Raw genomic sequence first — 24522 nt, 5'->3', positions numbered from 1 at the left:
TTTCGGAGTCTTCCCATGTTAGCTGCAGTAAGCATGCCTGCCAGCAGGGTTTGTAATCTTAATATTCTTGCTGTGTTGCCACTCCCTCTGCTGGCTTCGTGAACTAGAGACTGAAACTCGGTAAGTGTGGAGGGAATGGCTGCGTTCTGTAATTGCAATGCCCCTGGTTCCCAGGGTCCCTGAGCACATGCCTCGTTTTTCTGCCTGTGAATATTCCTGTTTATTCGAAACAGGCAACAAAGCATGGTGCAAGTATTTATTTGACCAGGTTCCTGAACTGAGGAGGGAGAAAAGTGACTGATGCAGGGAAAGTTTCATTGAATCTGCATTTTCCCTAAAAAGAGTGATTGAATTGAGTAACATTCAGCATAGATTTTTCTACGTTTGAGCAATTTATTATCTAATTGAAATGGAAAGGGAAGCAATAGAGTTCTGGCAGAAAGATAGGAGACTTACAGGTCTTGTTTCTGTAGCTTTCCAGAAAAGGCAAATTTTTCCAGTTGTTCCTGTAGCGTTCTTTGGTCACTCAGTTGACTATCACTGGGGTAGCTGTAACACAGCTTTATGAATCTTTGCAGAGGTTATCAACTCTATGGGATTTCCCAGTGGGACAGAACACCCCAATGTAAAAAATAATGTTTCCTTCTTTATGTTTCAGCCTTTCAAAGCTAACCATAATTCTTCTAAAAAGTCAGACATGAGCCCTGTGAAAGCACTTTGGCCACTGAAACCTCCACAGCACTTCTTGCAGGAGCACAGATGCCCGAGCCTCTTGGCTGGGACTCAGAGTGGGTAGTCGTGTTCTGCCTAATCCGTATTTCACCTGCCATCTCAGCTTGGATGGGGTCACCCCTTATTTCCTGCCGAAAGGAAATAAGGAATCACTGTATTTTTTCCTGCAGTACCGCTGAGTTTCATCGGTGAAAGGAGTACAGAGGAGAACAATGCACCTTTTGCAGGGAGCGGTCGCAGGCGGGCAGGGAAGGACATGGGGCCGAGCTCTCCAGCCCCTGACACTTGCTGGCTGACTGCAGAGGTGACAGGTCTCTGCCTCCGTCTCTCTGGGTCACAGGCACTGCCCCACAGACTTGCCTTTCGTGGCAGTACTGGCTGAGATCCCACAGTGGCTGTGCACGGGTCTGCAGCCTGTTCTGCTGGCTCTCCCGCATCCCCTCCGCCACCTGATTTGCTGGAGGACATCTTCGTCAGGGGACATAGGCCCCTCAGTTTGGTTAACTCCAGAAATACGATCTAGAAACGTCCCATTCAGTGCTGTCTTGATGCTGGTTAAGGCAGCAGGTTTATCACAAGCTTAATTTCAGCAGTCCTCATCAGGGCTCAAGGCTCTCCTCCCGTAGGAAAGGCCTGTGTGGCCCTGTGATGAACTAGGTTAGGGAAGCCAGCAAAAAGAAAGAAATGAATAAATGGTTATTCCCATTCATCTTATTGTCTGGCTGCACAGACAGCTGTGTCAGCATAACTTGGGTGCAAGGGGACAAGAGAAGAGAAGAATAAATAGGGCATGGCCAAGCTGGAAGAAATGCTTATGAAGCCATACCCTTGCTCACTAGGTGACTCCCTTTTTGACTTCAAAGTTCCCCTTTGTTTAAAGCAGGTACCTTGTGCTTTGAGCATGCATGGTACTGGTTTATGCTGAGATACTCTGCACCCCAGCTTTACCCCAACCTGAACATGGAAGTGGGATCCCTTTGTGGCACAGTCCCAGTGGGGGACCCAGTACAGGGCTGGGCTAGAGCCAGCGCTGCCCTCCTGGCTGACCACCCAGCATTAGCTGCTTCCCCGTTGCCTTCCCGCTGCCTTACCCAGGAGACATACAAGGTGTTGTGTAGGGAGCTGAGATGTGTAAAGCACCCTGCTTGAGAGATAGAGGCACCCTAGAAGTTACAAGCCAAAGCTTTCAGCCATCTCAGCCTGTTGTTGCTTCTGGCCCGCAGAACATAACATGCTGGCAGATGGCTGGCCTTGCTAACGCCTCCCTGTTGCTTCCACTGAAGGACTAAATTCAGTATTGCCCGTTCTACATATGCAGAAATAAAGCATCGAGATACAAAAATCATGAACATGGAGGGTTTTCTGCTTTGTATTCTGCTTCTTGTGTTAGTAGGATAAACGCTTCTGAGCTTTGCACCACAGCTGAGAAAGCTTGGCTAGGAATATTTCCATTGCACTAAAAAAAATAATCATCTGGCACCAAGAACCCGGTTTTAAGAGCAGTACCAAATATTGTGGAATTCTCATTAAAATCTCAGGCGATAGCAACCCTGTACATGGGAAGCAGCAGCCATGGAAAATTGTAGCCAACTGTTGGTGTGGTACTTAAGCTTTACGTGATTCTCCAGGCATTTAAGCCCCAGCACCTTTGCTCTGGTGATATAAGACTTCCTTTTATTTTGTTAGTTCAAGCCATAAGTTGAAGTTATTTAATGGGCATGAGTCATAATGTCACGGATATTACACTGCCAAGGCAACCTGGGTGCTCCTGTGACCTCCATCTGTGCTTGTGGCCACATGGATTTGACCCCCTTTTCCTGCTGCTGCTTTTTGGGTTTCCCTTTCCAATTCCTTAATGTCAAGTGAAGCCCACAAGTTATTGTCCCTAACAAATGGTAGCTGTTGGGCAGCAGTCAGGTGCTACGGAAGGAAATGAGCACATTCTCCTCAGACCTCCTCGCAGAGCTAAATAAAGATTTGCAGGGCAAAAATAAAACGATGTAATGAACCTGACAGAAATGGGACAGTAACTGGAAGATATTAAAAGGCTGTTGCGGGAACGTGCAGCATTATTGAACTGATTGCCTGTGTTTTAACAACCAGCAGATAAAACTGCTAAAGTTGACATCGGCTTTGGCAGCTTAAGACGTTAGAAATACCCTAAACACATGCACTGTGTGACTGCTCATTAAGACATAAGTGAAAGATTGCTGTCTACTGGGTAGAAGTGTTTATACTGCAGGAAACAGATTAAGTGGTGTTTTAATATACAGGAAAAGAAAAAGTGATAGCTTAAAAGCAAAACCCCAACCCCCCTAACAAACATTATTTGCCTTGGCTTGGGGATGAGAAACAGCTGTAGGATGTATTTCATACAACTTGTAATGGAAAATTAATTGCAGTGAGCACAGACTGCCCAAACGAAATTATGACACATAGCACATTTTACTCTTGTTTTTTAATGGATAGATAGCATAAGGGATTTAAGAATTTTTTTACACATTAGTAGAGACACCAAAAAAATTACAGTCCAAGTTCATAAAAGTATGGGCAAGGCTCAGAAAACTTAACTTCTTACAGACAAAACACTTCTTTGAATAGATTTTGTTTTGCCAAACATTCCCTACATGCACATCTTTTTGAAAGGTAAGCCTTATCTTTTCAGAAGAGAGTCATGTCTTCGGAAAGCTCAATTATGAACTGCCTTTTATGTTGTTTTCATTCTATTTGATGTCCAATTTAGATCCATTCCAGTATGCAGAATATTTTCTGAATTTATATCTGAATTTCTGCATTCCAATTTTTCTGAATTTTCAGACCCATTAAAGTGGAAATCTTGTACAATCATGCTTTTATATGTATATATATAATATATATATATAATTTTTTTTTTGTAATGGTGGTTGGAAGCTTGCAAAAACTAAAGAACCCGGACCTGGATCACTGCCCTCAGACTAGATGTAGAGAACCCTATCTAGGACATGTTCTTGAGCCAATGTTATGTGTTAACATAAAAACTATGAAAGAAGATCAGTGGCTTCTCAATTGTGGCAAAGAGGCAGCAGAATTAATCTCCTTATTCTATTAGGAAACATATTTCTTAAAGAGTATTGTTTCTATTTCATGAAACATATTTCAGACCAGTACAAATATAAACAAACATACTAGACATAGTTAATGAGTTTCTTTTTTAAATCTTTACAGCAGCTTGCCATTTTAGCCGAATAAATAGACCATCCATGCTCTTCTAGCCGTTTTGGCCAAATCACACCATGTTTAACTGCAATTTATCAGTGTAACAGATGTGTGTTATCGTCACTGTGGCCTTTTTACTTCCAGCATTGCTATTTAGCCAAATGCTCCTTACAGACAAATTTACATGACTTACCTAAATTGAAATGTCTAGTTGAAAATAGCAAGGAACGTGAGAGTCAGCATGGGACTAACACAGAAATGGTGCTGCATCTGATGTGCTAAATTACTGTTATTCCTTGTAAAAAGTTCATGTTTCAACCTAGGACTGAATTAGAGAGGATAGCTGTAGGACCAGTGGGCTCTGTCAACAAGATAGTGTGCTATTGGGATGCTTCTGTTTATAAGGCTAGCAAAACAAAACAAGTTTGCAAAAAAATCTGTTCTGTTACAGAAAAGAGTCAGTTTTCCACCAAAATGTTTAAATGTTACATGCTGGCAACAACCTCTCCAGAAAAAAAAAAAAAAAAAAGCTAATATAGGCTGTTCAGTCCTGGTTTCTAAAAAGGCAGGGATTTTCTGTGTTGCTGTATCCATTGAATTTTGATTATGTTTTTCTGCATTATGTGAAGAATAAACAGAATGGCATAAAAAGTATAATCCCTGGTGGAACATTCACTGTCTTTTTTGTGTGGCAGGATGCAGGCAGGGAGGGCTACCCAGAAAACACCCTTCCCAATCCACCCCAGGAGTGACACTGCTGTAAAAACTTTTCCTTATGGGACTGGGGGGAGGAGGGAGGAAAGTTGAAAGGAATTAGCATCTGGACTCAGCTTCTGGAAAGTCTCTATGCTGGCTTGAAGCTCAACCCAGGCATGCAGGAGTTTCCTAGCAGAGTTCATTTCATCAGTGTTCATTATAATGTGTGATAGTTAGAAGTTGGGTGTATGTGAAGTCTGCTTTCTGTGGAGGCTGGAAGGCTGGTTAAGGGGTAGTAATACTGCTTCTTATAGTTATTTAAGTCAAAGAATGAGATCCTGGAAAAAAAAAAAAAAGTTACTTGCACACAGAGCTCTGAGGTTGGGATTAGTTCTGTTCGTTCCTTTGCCTCTTGCAGGTAATCCATCATTTACTTACAAAAAGTTGCAAAGCAGTTATTATATGTGTCAAGACCGTAGTCTCCAGAAGAGTGTTAAGGCACAGGTGTAGTTCTTGCAGTTCTTGCCACGTACTGATGAAAATAAAATTCAGTTTTCAGTTAATGTGACAGACATCTAACAACTTCTAAAGCAGGTTTTGTTTCCTAAAAAATCAGCATTGAAACTCAGTAGCAGGTGTATTAGGCCAAAACTGCACTCAACTTAAAATCATTACGTTCAGCTTGCTCAGAGGAAGGGCTGACCAAGGCTTTCTCCTTGGCACTGCCCACTCATTTACCTACTGGAATTTCCATTTAAAACCAGTCGAGTATAAAGGCAGGCAATTCCTTGCCAGCAAGGAACTTAAAAATAAATGCAAGAATTTCAGCATGGCATTTTAGCCTTATCTCTGAATCAGCTTTTGTAATTTCCAACTAAATAGTGTTGTCTGGCCATAACCTGTTTATTTTTACACGTGTAGTTAAACGTGGTCCCTGTTGCAAAACAAGGCAGTCCTACCAGGTCATTGAGTGCTTCTGGCATATGTTCAGCATGTACTTGCATGCAGGATGGGGCCTGGCCATCCATGGGAACTCAATACTTGCTGCCCACAGCTTTTTGAAATTTTGGAAATTACGGGTGGCTTTTCACACACATCTCAATTTCAGCAGGGCACTCGCTTTGTGGTGACCCAGACAGCTCCGTCGAGACGGCTGCAGAGGAGGCAGAAGCGCAAGACTTGGAATCATCTGATGAGGCCGATAAGATGAGCAAGGTGAGAAATTTTCACATGCCAAGGAGTGAAAGCACACCAAGCTCACAGCTGATGTGCTGACTTCCCAGCTGCACCTGAGTAGAACATCTTTCCTGGGAAAATGTGAATCTTACTTTTAAGGTGTTTACAGATGATACTGAATATAACACGTTACATCTTTGATTATGGCACATCACCATCTCTTGAGCAGGACTTGTACCCTTCTACTGAGGATGGTTTGTATCTTCACTATCTTGTGACAATATTCCCACATATTTTCTAAATGGGATGGTTTATCATCTTCTTCTCCAGAGCAGGTCAGCTGAACCAGAAAATCAAATGGATTATTATGATTTCTTACTCTTTCTTGATTTCTAGGCATGGGAGGAATGTAAGTTAAACAGTATTTCCTTAAATCAATAGCATAGTGCATATGCTAGTTTTTAAATGCAGACTAATTATAGCCAATCTACCTTAAATTGAAGCAAAACTATCCAATTATAGCTAAGAGGTTGTGCAAATGGATTGTTAATTGCTATCTATTAAGGGGTGGGTTTCACAGCAGTTAGTAGTTTGCTCTAGGCTGGTGTTGGGGAGTTATCTCCAATGGTATCTGTGATGATTAGTGGCTTTTGAGGCAGAATCAAGTGAGATTATTTTAAAGGCAATGATTGTTTTTATGTATTTCATGCATAAGTGATGGTGAGATTTTCCAGCTAATTTTCCACAGAAATCCTGATCTAATGAGTATGAGATCTCACTCAGTTTTTGTTCACGTGCAGGTGTGGTTTTTCTTAGTGTTTCCTTGTTTTAGCTAAAATATGTTATAGTGAGTCCTGAATTGGTCCCTGTACTCTTCTGCTTACTCATTGTAGGAAAAGGAAGAGACCCTGGCCTCTTGTTTCCTGACCTCTGATGTCATGCTAGCCTGTAGTTTTGTCTCTGATAGCCGGGGAGTGGAAGTCAGATAACAGAGAACATTCCTGTGCATGAAACATATGCAGGGGTTGCATGTGGAGAAAGGGTTTATTCTTATGTTTTGCTTCCAGGCTTTACTGCAGAACTTTTTCTTGTAAGTACAGAGAATTTCTTCTCGAGTAAGTGGAAGTGTTTGTTGATACTTCTCTATTTTTAACTGTAAGGGTGTGGGATTTTCATGTGCGCTGAAAAGACTCTCTCCTGTTAAGCACTGAGGCTGGGGAAGAGCACCGAGCATAACACATAGCTACTTGGGGAATAAATGTTCATGCTGTGTTTTCTGTAGCTTTCTATTTCTGAACTGTGACAGGCTGGGGGGCTCCATATTGCATCTTGCCTCCTGGATCTTCAGAGCTGTAATTGCCTAAAGTGAGACCTAAGGATTACATGATTAGCCTTGCGGCTCAGCAGATTTAGTTAAACTGAGAAATGTGCATTAGCAGCTCTAATACTTAATATTCATGCAATGGAAGAGTAAGTCCAAACTCTAACGAGTCTTACCTTCCAGTGAGAGAAAATCTGTCTTTCTGTAAATAAAAATGTTTGTGTGTGTTTTATTTTAAAACTCAGAAGGGTATTTTCTGTTGTTTATGTGATATAGATAGGAGTGAGGCATTTTACTTCCCATGTAGAAGTACTCTGTACTACATGGGCTTTCTTTCTGATTTTTCTTGAACTAAAGCTATAGAAATCCCCAAATTATTTTGCTAAGCCTGTTGAGAAATCCAGTAAATAGTAGAGGGCAATGGTAGAGAGCACTATTACTGCTTCGAATACTAATTTTTAAATACAGCAACAATAGAGAAAAACAAATGAACAACAACAAAAAAAGGACACCTAACTGAAAAGAGCTAAAAGCATGGAAGGGTTTTCCTAATCCTTTTGCTTTGTGTGTGCCTGGGAAAGCCAATCTGCGTGGGGAGTGAGGAGTCTGCAATGCATTTTCCTCCATGAAAAATCACCACCTGGCCGGTACCATGAGGACAACGACAAAGGTGTTTTCCAGTTCATGCATTGCTGCACCTTTCCATGCTCGTAGGATTATGGAGCAGATTAAGCTGATGTCCTCAGCGCTGTTTTACGCGGGTTATTTTTGTACACGGGAAGTGAAACGCTGCCTTCAAGTCACCGGAAGGGGCATGCTCCTCGTATCACCATTTCCACCACAACTTCCAGTCTTCCTCAAATGCTGAAGAGGACTTACTGATTGTTTCAGACGTTTATTTACTGTCCATCTTGGCAAAAGCTGAGCAGGAGCACTCTTACCCATTCACCTCTGGGCAGCAGAGGAAATCCAGTAGAGCTACGCTGGAGCCTCCTAGCTAGATGCCAAGTTCCCCATCTTTCAGTGCAGATGCAGCATTAGCAGCTGAAGATCAGAAAATAGCGTTTGGGTTGTGCAATAGCATGATTCAGAGACAGGGCTTAATCCTGCAAAGATCATCATTCCGTGGCAGTCTGCTGATGTCCGCAGCGCGCTGCTGAGGAGGAGAGCTCCCAGCTCCTCCAAGGAAATTTCCTAGCTCGCCAGCCAGCAAAGTGATTCTAGATGAGAGTTAATAATTGATGGGAAAAGGAGAGGAACGTAGCGCTGCGGCTGTCCTTCATGCGTTCTTGTAGCATACGCTGGGTAGGCTTGTTGTGAAGGTAAGCTATGTGAAATCCTACCAAAAGCTGGACTTGGATCCCTGCTGCCTTCTACCTGTAACTTTGTCATGTTGGTGATGCGTAGCTGGGTAATACAGGAGGTACTTCAGTGTGGCTCATCTCCTCCTCCTCCTCCCTTCCAGCTGTCTCTTTCCCTTCCCCCCAGCTCAGCATGTGTGCCTGTGGGTGTGTGTTTGCTTAGTAGTGGTGCATTTGTTTCATAATCTGCAGAAGCCTCCAAGCTGTTGATGGTAGTGATGGATTTGGAGGGTATGCCAGTAGCTTTGAGGATTCCCCCCTTTTCTGAAAATCATATCTTCTGTGTATCCTAAAGACCTGATAACACAGAAATTACTTCTCCTTCGATATCCTCAAAGGAACCATTATAATAATAAGCAAAAATAAGATTACTTTAGAGTGGTTTAAAATTGTAGAATCCAATTTCTAAGGTGGGTTGAGACATTTGCAGTGCAGTGGCATAGGACAGCTGTTTTTCTCTGAACTTTCTTCCTGTCTAATTTCACGATGCCTTTCCTGAATCGACCAGCACTCTTATGTGTGGTGTCTCTTGGGTTGAAATCTTCATAAACGCTAGCAAGCATGTATGCTTTCTGGGTGCAACTTTTTTGTTCCTTTAGGCGCTGCAACCGGTGGTGGCCTGAATTGTAAACCCAGTGCTTCTTGTCTGGGATGGGCTCCTCACTTTTCCTCTCTCTCCATTTCATGTGGGAGCCAGGACTGAATAGAAGAGAGCTGGGAGAGAATAATGGGGGAGAGGAAAGTGTGCTCTCTGCCACCTCTTCAGTCTTCTTTTCATCTAGCACGTGAATTCAAGTTTTAGGCTTTTTATGATACCTAGATGATATCAGTCACCAGTTCATGAGAATATTGGGAACTTCTCATAGCAGAGTAACTTCTTAAACAGTTACTTGCCTCTGTGGTGACCTGTTTTGGCCTTTAAAATGTTTTAGAATAAATTGAAGTTTAAAGGAGGTATGCTGAAAAGTGAGCATATGTGTAAGTGCTTAATGCTGCAGGTTGCTAAAAGCTGAGATGCATGCTGTGTTACATCACAAGATGAGTCCTTGTGGATATATATTTTTTTCCTATAATGGTCCTTTAATAGGCATGCTTTTAAAAATCAAAAACCAAATACCACCTGTGATCAGTTACAATACTGCAGGACACTCATTTCTTCCTGCTTTTAATTTGAGCCATCTGCATCTTGAAAGTAAAGCTAATTACCCCTGCAGCACTCCTACTTCGGGGAGCATGCTGTAATGGTCTGTGTGAGTGTACACACTCATACCATTTAGAGGTATTCTTTTTGAAGAAAATAGGTCGTCTTCTCTGTGCAATGTTATTGAAGACCAGAATTAAGCCTCAAAGACCTTCAGTGTGCTGCAATAGATGTGAAAGAATTAAAATGGGGGATTTGAGGGGTCGGTTTTCCAATAGCGTAACTGGCTTTTTAAAGTTCTTTTAATTCTCTGCCTCTGTCCCTTCAGATGTTTAATATTCTTAGGCAGCGCAGTTCGGAGCCAATCGGCTCATGCTCAGCCACAGGCAAGAGACATTTATATTCCAGGGCTGCCTTCGCCTCCCCTTTGCTGCATTTCAGCCTTTCTGCTGAAGTTTCCCTCTATGTGATTCTATGAAAAGCAGCGTTAAATCTTCAGCTGCAGCTCCTGGCCGGCTTTTAATTCCAGCTGATGTGGTGAGTGAACGAGGCCCACGGCAAATGACACATGAGGAGAGGCTCTGCCTGGATAAATATGGTCGCTGCCCTTTCTCGTTAAAACGCGGCTGTCTTCTGTGCCGCGTCTCAAGTAAGCGGCGCAGGAGATCTCCCTGGAGTGGGAAGGCATTTCAGACCAGCCGAATATGTGGAGAGCTGGGATTGTTCTCGTAGCCGAGTCTGGAAAAGCGGAGTGAGGGCTCCCACAATATATACTGCCTGCCTTCCCGGCGATGTCAGCTCCGTGGCGAGTTAACCGTAAAGTCAAGAACGAAGGCGCTGTGAGATCCGGCGACTCATTGTACCGCATGCTGTACTTGGTGAGCAGAGCTGCCGCGCGACGTGACTGGGCAAAGTAATTAGCAGCTAAAGGAGTTTTCATGCTGTTTTAATTTTAGGGCTGTGGATTCGAGGCTGAGCTGTGATGCACGTACTCTGTAGAGGCTTTTTGTTATTGTGCAATGTCATTAGCAGCCCTGCCAGTGCATGAAAAGATGCAGTTTGCCTGAGTTTTGTTTGGGAGGTCAATAGCTTCGAGTCTGCTGCCTGTTGTGGAGCAGAGGTGTTGCATGCAGTTCAGGAGGGTATTCTGTCTGGTGCCCAGGCACCTGTATATGTTTGTAAGGGGAATGCAAAAGGAAATCGGAGTCCGCTCTCACAGCTATAGGGCTGGCAGCCAAAACTGTTGTCTGTGAGCATTGTTAACACAATTAATTGGTGACTTTAAGGACCTGCTTCTCCTGCATGGGAAGGGTGTGAGCTTAGCTCCTCTGCTGAACCCCCTGCAGAGGAGGGGTTAATGTACCGGCAAGGTAAACTTTGCCTTACAGCCCAGTCGTGCAAGGACGCTGGCTCATTTTAAGGTTGCTGGATGGGACTGCTGGCAGAATCGTGCCTAAGGTGTGAGGCTGTAATTCGGGAGGAATCCCAGTTCGGTAGTGGCTGGCAAGCAGAGCTGGTGCTGGGAGATAAAAGGGATCTGCTTCTGTTCCAGGCCTTCCCTGTCCTATCCACTTTCTTGGGAAAATGGGGACGGAGGTGCTTTTGTTCATACTGTCTGGGAGTTTTAAGCAAGCAGCTCTGTTCTGAACCTCACTGGGTGTGATACACACCTGCTTCCCATCTAGCAATTGATTTTTAAGTAAATATGAGGTAGAAAGGATCATGTTTGGGCATGAAACAGTTTGTTCAATGAACAAGCAAGCGAGCAGGTTTGTAAATATGCTTGAGCCTTTACATTTTTCATCCATCTGGAGAGCACGGGATGAATGATGCTTGGGAAATACACAAAGATGCGAGGCATGGGAGTGGCAAGGCAGAAGCCAGAGCTGGAGCTGGCTGTGGGAGAGGCCAGCAAGCATTTTGTGGAGTGTGCACATGTGGAGATAAGGCATTTAAAAGTCCTCTGGACTTCCTTTTTGGCCTATGGGTGTAACTATTCTCTCTAGGGCAGAGTCAGTGTCTGTATGACAGTTATCCAATTTTCAGCCACTTGTTAGTGTTCGGCTGATGTTTCATGGTGTAAGTGGATGTGCACTCTCTCTTTCTGGGTGACCCATCTTTCCTGGCGGCTTACTGCAAAAGCGTGGTGAGCTGTCTGCAGGGTATCAAGCACAAACTGCTTCAAGCACTTTATTTATTTTTGGAGTTTGATTCCATACCATGTTTTTTACATCGTAACTATTTTTAGTTGTACACTTGGCTCTTAAAATGAAGTGCCACTGGGTAAGACTTCCTCATGTATTTTTTCAAGAGGTACTCTTAACAAAGCTAAATGTTTCTGAGGAAAATCCTGCCTATTGTGGGTCTCTGCAGGCTTACATTAACAACTGTTAACTGTCAGTTCTTTGTCCCTTTCCAGCAGAGCAGGTAGCTCAGGCAGGCTTTTTCGGTTGCACTGAAGCCAGGCGTTAACCTACTGTGCATTTTGGATTTGGAGCTGTTGAGATCAAGATGACACATGTTGAAATCTAATGCAAACCGAACCTAAAGGTTTGGGTATGCTTTGTACTTAAGTGTCCAGCAAGCATAGGTGGAACCTCTATAAGAAATAAAAGGAGTTACTTTGACTAATAAATCCAACGACACGTTCCATTACCAGAGTTGAATTAGTTAAAAATGGACTGGTGCAACTCACTTTTTTTTTTTAACCACACTTTTCCTTTCTGCTTGACGCAAGCTTAAATCTAAGATACTGAAGATGAATACTTTTCTTTTGGGAAACTGTGTCCAGGAGGCATTTCTGTGTAGACAGCTACAATTAGTTCATTGTTTACAGTTGTGTCCTGGAGAAAATTATCCTTTGCATAACAAGACACCTTGTGGTGGTAAATTTTTGTGAGCATTTACAGCCATAAGATACCTTTAGGGAAAGGAACTGTATTATGGAGGGAAATCCCTTACTTGCCACAAAAATGGTTAATGTTCCTTTTAGGCTTGATGGCTGTGTAGCCTGGTAGGTGAACTTAGATGAAAACAGACTTGTGTGAGCAGGCTGTGCAGCTTAACAAATGTGGAGCCTTTTTGGCACCTGGTCATCAGAAGATGTGGAGTGGTTCAGGCTCCTGATGCTGTTGTTGCTACTGCCTGGTGGGAGTCATCTCCCAGGGGACAGGGCTCTGTCTCCAAACTGTAAGGTGATGGTATGCTTGTTTCTTCTCCTTTTTTTTTTTTTTTTTTCTTCTTCTTCCCAACTTGTCCCCATTTCTGCCCTCTCTGCCCCCTGTATCCTCTGAACAGGATAATTTGAGGTAAGTTCAGGAAGTTTCAGTGTGGACTGGAGGGATGTAGAGGCATTGCTGGAAGTCTGTAAATCTGGATTAAGATACTGTGGCAGGATTAAACACAGAAGGTTAGAGAGGTGTGATCAAGTAAAGCAGCTCCTTTCCCTCCCATGCCCTCATCAGGTCTCGGGGAGGGAAGGAGATAGGGCACGCTGCAGTGGTAGCAACCCTAGAAGGCTGGGGCTGTCGTCATTGACACCGGAGACTGTACCTGCTCCAAACTTTTCAGTGAAATGAAAGATGCGAGTAGGAGATCTAACAAGAGGAGGTGAAGAGAGGATAATTCTCTTTAATGTTTAATCATCTGACTCTATATAAAGAAACCAGCTAGATGTAGCAGCTCTGGGGAAAAAAAAAGAAAAAAGAAAATGACTTGTGGGGAGGAATTTCACCCTGCAAGGTGTGTTTCCAGATCAGAACAAAAATACAGCTACTTTCCCAAAGAGCTTGCATTTCAAGCCTTAGGCTTTGGTTACCCTGATGGCTCTGCTTTCCCTAAAAACAGCTGAAAGGGTTTCTATCTCTGCATTGTCTCCTTGGCTCTACTGACACAGCCTGTCAGGACAATTCACAGGCCTGCTGCAAACTAGATTAGGGAACTGGCAGAGGGCTGGAGGGTTTTGTTTGCACAATCATTTTTAGTTCTCAATTCTTGGGCCCGTTTGTTTGTTTCAATCGCAAGTGCTGGACAAGCCTATTAAAGTTCATGCTTATCTGAAACTGGGGATGTTACTGAACAGCACTTCAGTTAACTTGGATTGTGCATTTTTTTTCTCTTATCCTGGGTCACTGAAAGATAAAGTAGACAGATGTATGAAGTGTCTACGCTTCTGGACTTTGGTGACTATTAAAAAGCCTCCAAGCTGCAACTGTGTAACTGCAAAGGCTTCTCAACTCTGTTGTTCCTCTAGCTCTTGGCTAAGATATTACCTCTAGCCTTTCCTCTTTCTTCTTTTTAAAGAGTACAGAACAGGTTGCTGCTTTCTGTCGCAGTCTTCATGAAATGAACCCTTCTGATTCAAGTGCTCATCCTCAGGAATTCACAGGACCCCAGCTGGCCACCATGAGACAACTCACAGATGCGGATAAGCTGCGAAAGGTTATCTGTGAACTTCTTGAAACAGAGCGCACCTATGTCAAAGTAAGGGATCTCAATGTGTCGGTTCAGTCTGCTAATGTTTCTTCTGGAAAACTTTGTTAGTCTCTTCTCTGCTTCAAATCCTATTTTGTGCATGTATCTCGTCAGTTTACCTCCAATTCTATAATCTGCCACTAGAATAATAACTTAAACAGATCTCTGAAGTAAGTAGGCATTCAGAATTCATTCAGTCATTTTGAAATAACTTTGTTTGATATGCAGAAGAACAACTTTCCATGTGATCCATGATTTTGCGGGTAACTATGTAGATGTTTCCTTTTACACTGTTGTAAATTCTGTTAAATTTGACTCTTGTTTTATGTGTGTGGAGGAAACATCCATAGGCTTGTAAAACTGTGGTCTTAGCCACTTCGATAAATATTCAGAAGCAGTTCAAGAAACCAACATGGGAATCTTTTTCTGAATTTTCAGGACTTAAACTGTCTGATGGAGAGATATCTGAAGCCTCTACAAAAAGAAACGTTCCTCACACCTGATGAGGTATGTTAACTGTTCCTTTACCTTTTTGCTAGATCACTTACATGCACACACCACTCCGCTTCTCTAGACTTGACTTGCTAGTCCCAGTGAGGTCTACAGAGAAATTCAGAATTCAATTTCTCCTAAAACAGCTGATAGACCAGCGCCTTTATGCCGTGCTTTTATTTTAACACATTATACAATAATGGATAGTTAGTGTTTTTCATCCCTGACATCACACATTATGCACCTGGACTGAGAATTAATGAAGTTCTAGAAAACATGATTTAGCTGCAAAGTGATCTTAACAGTGATACTTTGAGCATGTTGCTTTCTTTTTTTCTCTTATTAGCTGGATGTTCTCTTTGGGAATCTGACTGAAATGGTAGCATTCCAGGTAGAATTCCTGAAAACTCTTGAAGATGGAGTAAGGCTGGTTCCAGACCTGGAAAAGCTTGAGAAAGTTGAGCAATTTAAGGTAATCATTATTTACGTTCAGAGTAGACTTACATTTTGATGTTGTACATAATGATGAATTATCCCAGAAACTGTCCTCTGACACGCTTCATTATATTTGTCTTGTCCACTGTCAGTCTGCCTGTGAAAACTTACATCTATACACTTGAGACTAATTGTGAGCTAATACTGGGAGTGTTTGAAGAACATCCCACTGTGATTGATTGTACTTCATGTTACATTTAACTGTATGGAGCACTAGGAATATGTCACACCATGTGCTTTGAGATGCTATTCTTGCCCTTCTGTGAGATTTCTTGTCTTGAGCTGTAAGGAGAATCTAGAAATGGAATATTACATAAAATCTCTGTTCTGAGAAGCCTAATGTAGTAGTTCAGAAACCCATTAGGGCTATGGTTCAGAACATAAATTGAGTTCTGCGTCTAGTTTTTTTGTGCATAACAGAACTATACAGCAAGTACTTCTGAGTATCAGCACCTGTGTGTGAAAGGTAGAAGTGTAAACTAAAGGCATATATACTTCATTAAAAATATATATGTGTATTTTTTCTCCTATATATGTATTTATTTTTTTTCAATTCAGCTTTTAAATACTTAAAGGGGGCTTATACAAAAGATGGAGAGCAACTTTTTGCTCAGTCAGATAATGACAGGACAAGGGGGAATGGTTTTAAACTAAAAGAGGGGAGGAGGAAATTCTTCACTCAGAGGGTGGTGAGACACTGGAACTGGTTGCCCAGAGAAGCTGTGGATGCTCCATCCCTGGGAGGTGTTCAAGGTCAGGTTGGACGAGGTCCTGGGCAGCCTGATCAAGTGCGTGGCATCTCTACCAATGGCAGGGGGGTTGGAATTGATGATCTTTAAGGTCCCTTTCAACCCAAGCCATTCTATGACGTTTATTTTCCATATATGTATATATATATGTATGTATGTATGAAATTGTGGAAGTAGAAATTGTTTTATGTCTTCTGTAGTTATGTACTGAATTTATGGCAAGTAGCTAATATAGTGCTTAGTCTTTGGGGAATTTTACCCATGCTTTGACAACTCACCTTGGCAGAGGACAGGATGTCTTGATGAATAATAATAATTCCATTGGGATTGCTCTTCAGCTAACGTATAGCCCTGGAAGAACTACCGAAAGAAGTTTGTGTGTGTGCATGCAATTTTTGCTGTCAGGTGTTCATTTAAAATCAGCATCAATCCTGAATGCTGCTGTCCTAACTAGAACACCACTTTTGTTTTGTAGGACACATGCCCTTAATGGGGAATGCAAATACATTTTTTAGTGGTAGAAGCCTCTGTAATTACTGCTTGGACCTTTGAGAGAGAAATTGGGAAGAATCCTCCTTATGGAGAGAACTCTGTGTTCTGAGTACTGCTTCTTCTATCTCTTTACAAAAATGCGTATCAACTTAATTTTCACTTCTGTCCTATGAGCATAATCTGAAAGCAGCATGCAAGACAGGACTTTGGGGCTTGGTTTCAGTTCTGTAGTTTTTTCTTCAGCCGACTGTAGGCAAGCTGCCTGTATGTTGTCACATTCCCTTCCATCCCACTCTGTCTTATTCCTGAGAGGGTAGTGGAGCCAAAGGCAGTCGTCTGAGGGAAGGATTGTGTTTGGTCCATAACACAAACTCTTTTTCAGCAGGGGCCTTGCTGTGTTTGTGCAGAGGGATGCTAGTCTTGCTTGCGGTTCCTCAATGTCTGATCCGCTGCAAAGTCGGATACATCCAGTCCTTCCTATGGTCTATGGCCATTATTTAAACAGAAGGTTTTAAGCTCAGGCATTTAAACACAGTTGTGGAGCTGTGAACCTATCTCCCTGTTAGTTGATGTGTCTCCAGATCAGCCTGACTGGGAACACAGATAATTATGTTAACGATGTAGCCTGTATCAAGGCTGGACTCAGGCACCAAGGCTGGTCCTGTTTTCTGCTAGATAGTGTGAAAATACTCTAAAAATGCAGTGTCTGTCATCTGAAAGGTAAATGGAAATGCTCCATCCTACCCATGCTTCTCTCCTATTCCCCTATGCTTCTACCCCATTATACAGGTCAGAGGAAAAACCCATTCTATGCTTTTTTTCCTTTCTTTTTTAATCCTAGAAAGTGTTATTTTCCTTGGGTGGATCCTTCCTCTACTACGCTGACCGTTTCAAGCTGTACAGTGCCTTCTGCGCCAGCCACACAAAAGTCCCCAAAGTTCTGGTGAAAGGTAAGAGCGGTGTGCTGGTCAGACCAGAGAGATGTGGCAGCAGCATGTTGGTTTGGGCTGTCTTGGGCTGCTGTGGTGATGATGAAATGTGTCTACTGTGCACCAGAGACCACGTGGAGAGATTTGTGATGGAGGGGTGGGGGCACGAGTGCAGGAGTCCTTGCAGTGGTGGGGAAGTAAGTCTGTCTGGCCTGACAGGCTCACAGGGTGCTCCATGCCATGGATGTTCGTAGACCACCACTGATGTAATGATACCCGAGCACCTCGTTACAAGAGGTGGTTAACTTTGAATGCAGTTTTTCCTCTCCTATTTATTCTCCCCCAACACATCCAGTTTCTCTTCAGTCATGTGGGGGATGAAAAGTCTTCATAAACAGGCAATGTGGCCTGCGCTAATTGATCACTGTATTTTAGAACCAGAAGTGGTGATGACCTCTGGTTCCTCTTAGGGTATGTGCAGTGAATCCATGCTTGTCATAATCCCATTGAAGCTCCAGCAAATGTGGTTGAATGCTGACAGCTGCTAGGAAAAGACGAGCTTGGGAGACTGTTATATGGAAGCTGTCTAAATGTTTTAACTTTGCTGTGCTCTCTTTCCCCTCTCTTCCTCTTCTTGCCTTCAATCCATTTTGCCTGAGAAATTTACACGTACAAATTCCTAGCAGAGCTTGGCTTGCTGAGTTGGAGAGGAATGAACTGTGGTTTGGCATATAAAGTGCTCACCGGCCCCCTTGCCTCGGAGTGATGGTTTTTGTCCTATAAAACTGTTAATCTCTTAGAGCTAGCTAGCAATGCTTCATGCAATTCATTTCTGGCTGAGATGTTACATAAACAGATGGTTCCATTTGTAGGAGCTCTGCCGTTAAGGGAGGAGATATCCAGACATCTGGATGTCTGTCAATACAAAGGTTTTTGTGGGTTGTTGGTTGGGTTGTTCATTTTTTGCAGTGCAGTTTTTTTCATATCTTCTTGTAAACTTTCATTTACTATGCTGCAAAGAATAGTTGGCGGCTCTGTGGAATACATGAATTAATGATATGTTGCTATCATATTCATTCTTTCTTTTGGCATCTGTTTCACCTTGATGTTAAGGGCATAAACTAGGTAGTTCTGGTGATTTGTTTTTTTTTGTACATTCCTGACCATTTTTATAAATGAAAAATGGTTGAGCTTGAATTATAACACAAACAGAACTTCATATTTGATTCCAGAGATATAAATCTCTTTAAAAGCCTGGGAGTGTATTTTAAGTGTAATTTAGTGTCCTCAGCTGAGGTACAGGTGACTTTTCGATTTGAAATTGAAGTTGCCTTATTAAAGTGGGTGACTACCTGAGGGACGAAGCAAAAAACAAACAAAAAAGAAAACCACCCAACCTCAACAGGGAATGTGGCTCCAATTAAATAAGTTGTGGGGAATTATTTCTGCACTGAATAACTTGTATGTCTAAAACTGCCACCTTATCCGTGCTCCCCTCCCTGTACAAATTTATGTTCTAGTAGAAGGAGCAACAGGGGAAATAGTATTTATAGAAATTCAGTAGCAGTAAGGTAAAAAAGATGATAGCAATCAGGTACCCAGTCTGCCTGCGCTCTCAAAATAAGATGTATAAATTTACTGCCTCCTGCCTCCTTACTAGCTCTTGATTTATTTATTGTTGTTGTTTAGTATTGCATTTTAATGTTTAATGATATTAAAAAAAAAAAACAAACCACAAAAATCAGACTTGCCAATATTATGGGCATACCTGTCAGACTAGACTCATGATTACTGTGACTTCTTACAAATATCCGATTGAGCCTTTTCTTTAAGGAAGCAGGTGATTGAAAGAATTTATGCTTCTATAAAATAGTTGCAGGGCCAGAAATACCATGGATAGTGAAATCAAGCTGTGTATTTTGGTACAGTGTGTAGGTGCTTGATATTAAATCCTAAATAGAATCTCTGTGGTGAAGTGTCAGTAGCACAAAACCTGAAGTGCATAAATCCAGTAATGTGGATCTGATAAATCTACAGTTCCTTGCAAAATGTCTATGGATAAATGAGTTTAAAGCTGGAACAATCACTTTATTGGGGCAGCTGTTGTTATTTCCACTTTACCCAGTAGCTTCATGTTAATCTTCTAGCCAAGACGGACACTGCTTTCAAGGCATTTTTGGATGCTCAGAACCCCAGACGGCAGCACTCCTCCACGCTAGAGTCTTACCTCATCAAACCCATCCAGCGGATACTGAAATACCCTCTCCTGCTGAAGGAGCTCTTTGCTCTGACGGATGTAGACAGTGAAGAACATTATCACCTTGATGGTAAGGACCTAAATTACATTCCTCTTCTGTTTAAACTTCCCTGTTTAAATTCTAAGCCCTTCTCCTACCCTTCCTCTCAGAGGTTTAAAAATACCTTTTTTCTTTTCTTCGTTTTCTCTCTCTTCTAGTGGCCATAAAAACAATGAACAAAGTTGCCAGCCACATTAATGAAATGCAGAAAATCCATGAAGAATATGGGGCGGTGTTTGACCAACTCATAGCAGAACAAACGGGGGAAAAAAAGGAGGTAACATGATCAAATTTAGAAGACATAGGCTGATATTCTGTATCATGAATGTTAAATATTATCAAATACTTACCTTTCCTGTTGTGTCATTTCAGTAGGTCCTGGTGCAAACAGGTAAATTCCAATCCAATTCAAAAACTGCTTCTCCATGTATAGTTCAGTGAGTAGGACCAATGTAAAGAAGTGGGTTAGTTCTCTTTAAAGGTTGTGCTTTGGCCAAAATCCCAGCCCAACATGTAGTTTACTTTTTTGTCTGTCTTGGCTCTCCTCATTGCACACAAACAATCTCACCCTACCAATCTGAGTAGTCTGATGTGCTGAGGCAAATCTGTACTTAAGTCTTTAATCACTTTAAAGATATCAAAGTGTGGGATCTAGTGTGTGAGAAACTACTGTTCCTCTTTTAGGAACTGTTAGTAGGCTTGATATATGACAGAGCCCTGGGCTTTGGTCTAGAACTCACAGAGCGCGTACTGAAACGTGTGAAGGTTGAATGTGGCTCAGCCTTTGGAGACCATCTCAGAAACCTGTGGAAGATGTCTTGAAGATTCAGACTGAGCCCTGGACTTCTCATTTACTGATTAAAATGTAGGCTTGCAGTCCATCAGTGCAGTGAAGGAGAGTGGTGGCAGTAATGGGCAAGGTCAGGGGAGACTTGAGAAAGATGGGGAGATGTGCTGAAGAGCTGATATGAGCAGCGATATGGGTGAATGCTGGAGAGACATGACCATATGAAGTAATGGTAGTGGGGTTTTGCCAACAATTGGGATGAAGATCAAGCCTAAGAATCACTGGGTAAATACAGGACACAGAGGGGACTGGGACTGAGTCTTGGGGAAGTTTTGGGGGTGTGTCTTGGGCACCATCTTCTTTGGGCAGAAGCAGATGGAGGGTAGAGGGCAGAGATCAGGTGCCTTTGCCAAACCTTTGCTGATGCTGGCAAGAAGGATTGGAGAAAGCATGTCAGGACTTCTGTTGGGAGAGCATTTGTGGCTTGGAGTTCATTTGGGAGAGGAGACAACAAATATATCTTAGTGTTTGCTCTTGTTATCAGGGAGAGTTCAGATTGTTCTGCTGGTGCTCTCTGTGGTATCCTTTTGCAAAAGGCAGACTTCATGGAGAGAAGTGGGGGAGAAATTGTGTAAGATGGCATCTAGACTGGGGATAGCCCTTGACTTGTGACTTTGGGAGATCAGAAGTCAACATGAAAGATCTGGTTGCTGCAGTGACATTAGGATGCATCTCCCAACAGTCATTCTGAACTCGTTTATTAGTCCATTACCAGCAATATGTCTTCCTCAGGTGAAACTTTGGGGAAAATCAAGAACCATGGCAACTGCTGGGGTGGGGGAAGCTGCTGTGACTGCTTCACCTGGTACTGTCTTTGAACTATACCCCAAATTGTGTGTGTGTGATGGGGTTATGCTTAAATGTTGAACAAAATAGCAAGAAACCTGTAAAGGAGAAGATGGACAAAGGAGCAGAAAAACATAAGGAAAACATCCAATGTGGCTTTTCTGCTCCTTTGTGGTTTTTTTTTTTGCAAGCCCTGACTTCCTATAAAATTGTGAGAGCTAGGCTCTCAGTCTGTGTTCTCCCAATCTATGCCCACCAATTAAAGATTTACATGCATCTAATGCCAACTGTCAGAGTCTGTTTGCACATACATGCAGTCATCTGGTTGAGTATCTTATTCCAAAAATTTACTTGTGTTGTTTGTTTATTTAAGAATCAAATCCAGGAAAGTTTTCTTGAACTGAAGAAAACTTTGAACTGAAACACATTCTGTCTTTGTGCATGTGTTTGTGATTGGCAGGTTGCAGACCTTTCTATGGGGGACTTGCTCTTGCATAATACCGTGATATGGCTTAATCCTCCTGCTTCACTAGGGAAATGGAAGAAGGAACCTGAGCTGGCAGCATTTGGTTTGTATCCTAGTAATTTCATTTCAGATGTTTAAAAGAGTGTATAATGTGCCTTAGCAGATATTTGTTGAAGGTAGTTGAGCGTTGCCTTCTGCAAGGTTGGCTGGAACTTAAAACTGTATTTGTCCCTTTGTAATAGTCAAATTCTGTTCTGTGTTGATCTAAATCTGGTGAATAATCTGGAGATGACTGCTATAATAGTGAAAGAGTTTCTTAAACTCGTATCCAAGGCTATAAATTGAGAGCTATGCAGAAAGGTATTTGTATCTGAGAAGATACATTTCAGTAGTCTGATGTATGCCATCTAACTGCTTCACATCCTGTTGGACAAGGTTGGGGCTTGAAGAGGCTCTGCCTTTTCTCTCCATGCTTTTTGCCAAAAAGAACCTGAGCATCTAAATTTTAGTGGTCTTAAAGCGAAGCCAGGACTCCCAGAGAGTCTTCACAGAATCACAGAATCGTCTAGGTTGGAAGAGACCTCCAAGATCATCTAGTCCAACCTCTGTCCTAACACTAACTCCATAACCTCCACTAAACCATATCACTAAGGGCTACATGTAAATGTCTTTTAAAGACCTCCAGGGATGGCGACTCAACCACTTCCCTGGGCAGCCCATTCCAATGCCTAACAACCCTTTCAGTAAAGAAGTTCTTCCTAATATCCAACCTAAACCTCCTCGGCGCAACTTTAGCCCATTCCCCCTCGTCCTGTCACCAGGCACGTGGGAGAATAGACCAACCCCACCTCTCTATAGCCTCCTTTAAGGTACCTGTAGAGAGCGATGAGGTCTCCCCTGAGCCTCCTCTTCTCCAGGCTGAACAACCCCAGCTCCCTCAGCTGCTCCTCGTAAGACTTGTTCTCCAGACCCCTCACCAGCTTCGTTGCACTTGTCTGGACTCTCTTGAGCACCTCGATGTCCTTCTTGTAGCGAGGGGCCCAAAACTGAACACAGTACTCAAGGTGCGGCCTCACCAGAGCCGAGTACAGGGGGACAATCACTTCCCTAGACCTGCTGGCCACGCTGCTTCTTATACAAGCCAGGATGCTGTTGGCCTTCTTGGCCACCTGAGCACACTGCTGGCTCATATTCAGCTGCCTATCAACCAGTATTCCCAGGTCCTTCTTGGCCAGGCAGCTTTCCAACCACTCATCTCCCAGCCTGTAGCTCTGCTTGGGGTTGTTGCGCCCCAGGTGCAGGACCCGGCACTTGGCCTTGTTGAACTTCATACAGTTGACCTCAGCCCATGAGTGTTGGAGTGATCTGTCTTCCTCCAAGAACTGTATCTTGGGTGGCCAAAAGAGAAATTGAAACTGCTATTGGCATAGATTTCAAGGTCTTTCCACTGTATCAAACCATGGTTCTTTGGAAAGGTACAGGGGCACTTATGTTGGCAAATCATGCATTTGTTACTTTGAGCGAAGTTAAGTAGTGTGTGCTATGTTTTCTTTATTTGTTCCTAAACTTCTTCACACAATGAGCTTTTATGTTGCTATTTTCAGCAAGCTATGCTGGTTAGAAGGCAAGTGACTTTTGATTTATACCAAACAGCTTATGAATGAAGAATCTTTCAGTTTTGCTCTGAAGAACACACAAATATTGACTGCTTTGCTGTAAGCTGGGAAACTGCCCAGTTATGCCTTGAAGCTGAGGAGCCTCACAAAAGATGCTAGGAATGTGCAGCAACTTTTAAGTACTCCAAACAGCTTTACACTAGTTTCATAAAATTAAGTCCAAAATTAAGTGTTCATGCAATTCAATCCTAAAACAAGGGGCATGTTTGACCATTCTCAAAAGAGAACACGAGGAAAACCAGAGTCTTGAAAGACAAATTCAGACTCCATGTGGATGTTACCTGATAATAGAGAATCAAATTGCACCTCTGTCTACAAGTGTTGTTCACTTCTTAATTCAGTATAGACCACTCGTCCCCACCTGGGAGTGGTTCAGATTTCAAATTCTGCCTATGTGTGGTCTCACCTGATGACTGGCAGCATGTAGTTGGATGCTGCTCATTTGTCTGAGGTGGACTTCTGTTTAATTATCTTTTAATAGAACTGTTGGATTTTGAACAGTTGTTCAAATAACTGGCAACTCTTAGGTTACTTCAAGTCATTTGAAACTTGTGTTTGCATGCTAAAAGCTGTTGAGTTTAGGGTTTTTTTTGGCAGGATTACTCCTGCCTTCCCTCCCTGACTCAGCTGAGGGCTGTCTGAGGAGTTGAAAGGTCTGTGAGCTTGGGCGTGTAGGAGACCCATTCCCAACCTTATTGACTACATGGCTTTTGTTTTTTAACTTTCTTCTCCAGTGTTCAAAACAGCTGTGGTCCTTGTGTATAAGGATGGTTCCAAACAGAAGAAGAAACTTGTAAGTTGCATGAACTATTTCTGTGATGCTGTGTACGTTTGTAGTTCTAAGATCAAGATTGACTTTCCGTAAAGCTGTGGTGTGAGGGTGTGCTTTTTCATATGTGATCCTTGTCCTCTGCCACACAACTGAGGATTTGGGTAATTCTGAGTGGCCTACTGTTCAGTGCTTTGCAAGTGTTCGTTTAGTTCATCCTTTGCTCTCTGCTGGGTTATTCATGTTGCCTGTGACATCCATTGTATGCTGCGGAGTGGACTTCCATGAAACAAGGTACCACCTTGAGCATGTCTCTTGTATTTGGCTCTTTGATCAGTGCATATGAATCAAACATGAGAGACGTCTGACTTTCTTAGTGAAGCACAATGTCTTTGCCTCAGTTCTGGCTATTAGTTTCTTCAAGTATAG

At 42.6% G+C, this 24522-nt stretch overlaps 1 protein-coding gene across 11 annotated transcripts in view; it reads left to right on the top strand.

Moving 5' to 3' along the window:
* The window catches only part of TIAM1 (TIAM Rac1 associated GEF 1), a 189949-nt gene that overhangs the window by 145738 nt on the left and 19689 nt on the right, over positions 1-24522 (top strand). For 5 of the 11 annotated variants that reach the window (XM_035545776.2, XM_035545778.2, XM_050715940.1 and 2 more), the window contains 9 exons: positions 5732-5838; positions 13925-14104; positions 14534-14602; positions 14934-15059; positions 17165-17273; positions 19400-19579; positions 19708-19826; positions 21643-21751; positions 24059-24117. In XM_035545776.2, the coding sequence (XP_035401669.1) occupies positions 5732-5838; positions 13925-14104; positions 14534-14602; positions 14934-15059; positions 17165-17273; positions 19400-19579; positions 19708-19826; positions 21643-21751; positions 24059-24117 (1058 nt within the window). Of the gene's footprint in view, positions 1-5731; positions 5839-8021; positions 8443-9950; positions 10501-13924; positions 14105-14533; positions 14603-14933; positions 15060-17164; positions 17274-19399; positions 19580-19707; positions 19827-21642; positions 21752-24058; positions 24118-24522 lie in introns of those variants that run through there. The other 6 variants (XM_050715965.1, XM_035545784.2, XM_050715971.1 and 3 more) reach the window with 5 other exon arrangements.

The sequence above is a fragment of the Cygnus atratus genome, chromosome 1 (assembly GCF_013377495.2).
Source record: "Cygnus atratus isolate AKBS03 ecotype Queensland, Australia chromosome 1, CAtr_DNAZoo_HiC_assembly, whole genome shotgun sequence".
NCBI lineage: Eukaryota > Metazoa > Chordata > Aves > Anseriformes > Anatidae > Cygnus > Cygnus atratus.
This window is presented reverse-complemented; position numbering and strand designations above follow the sequence as displayed.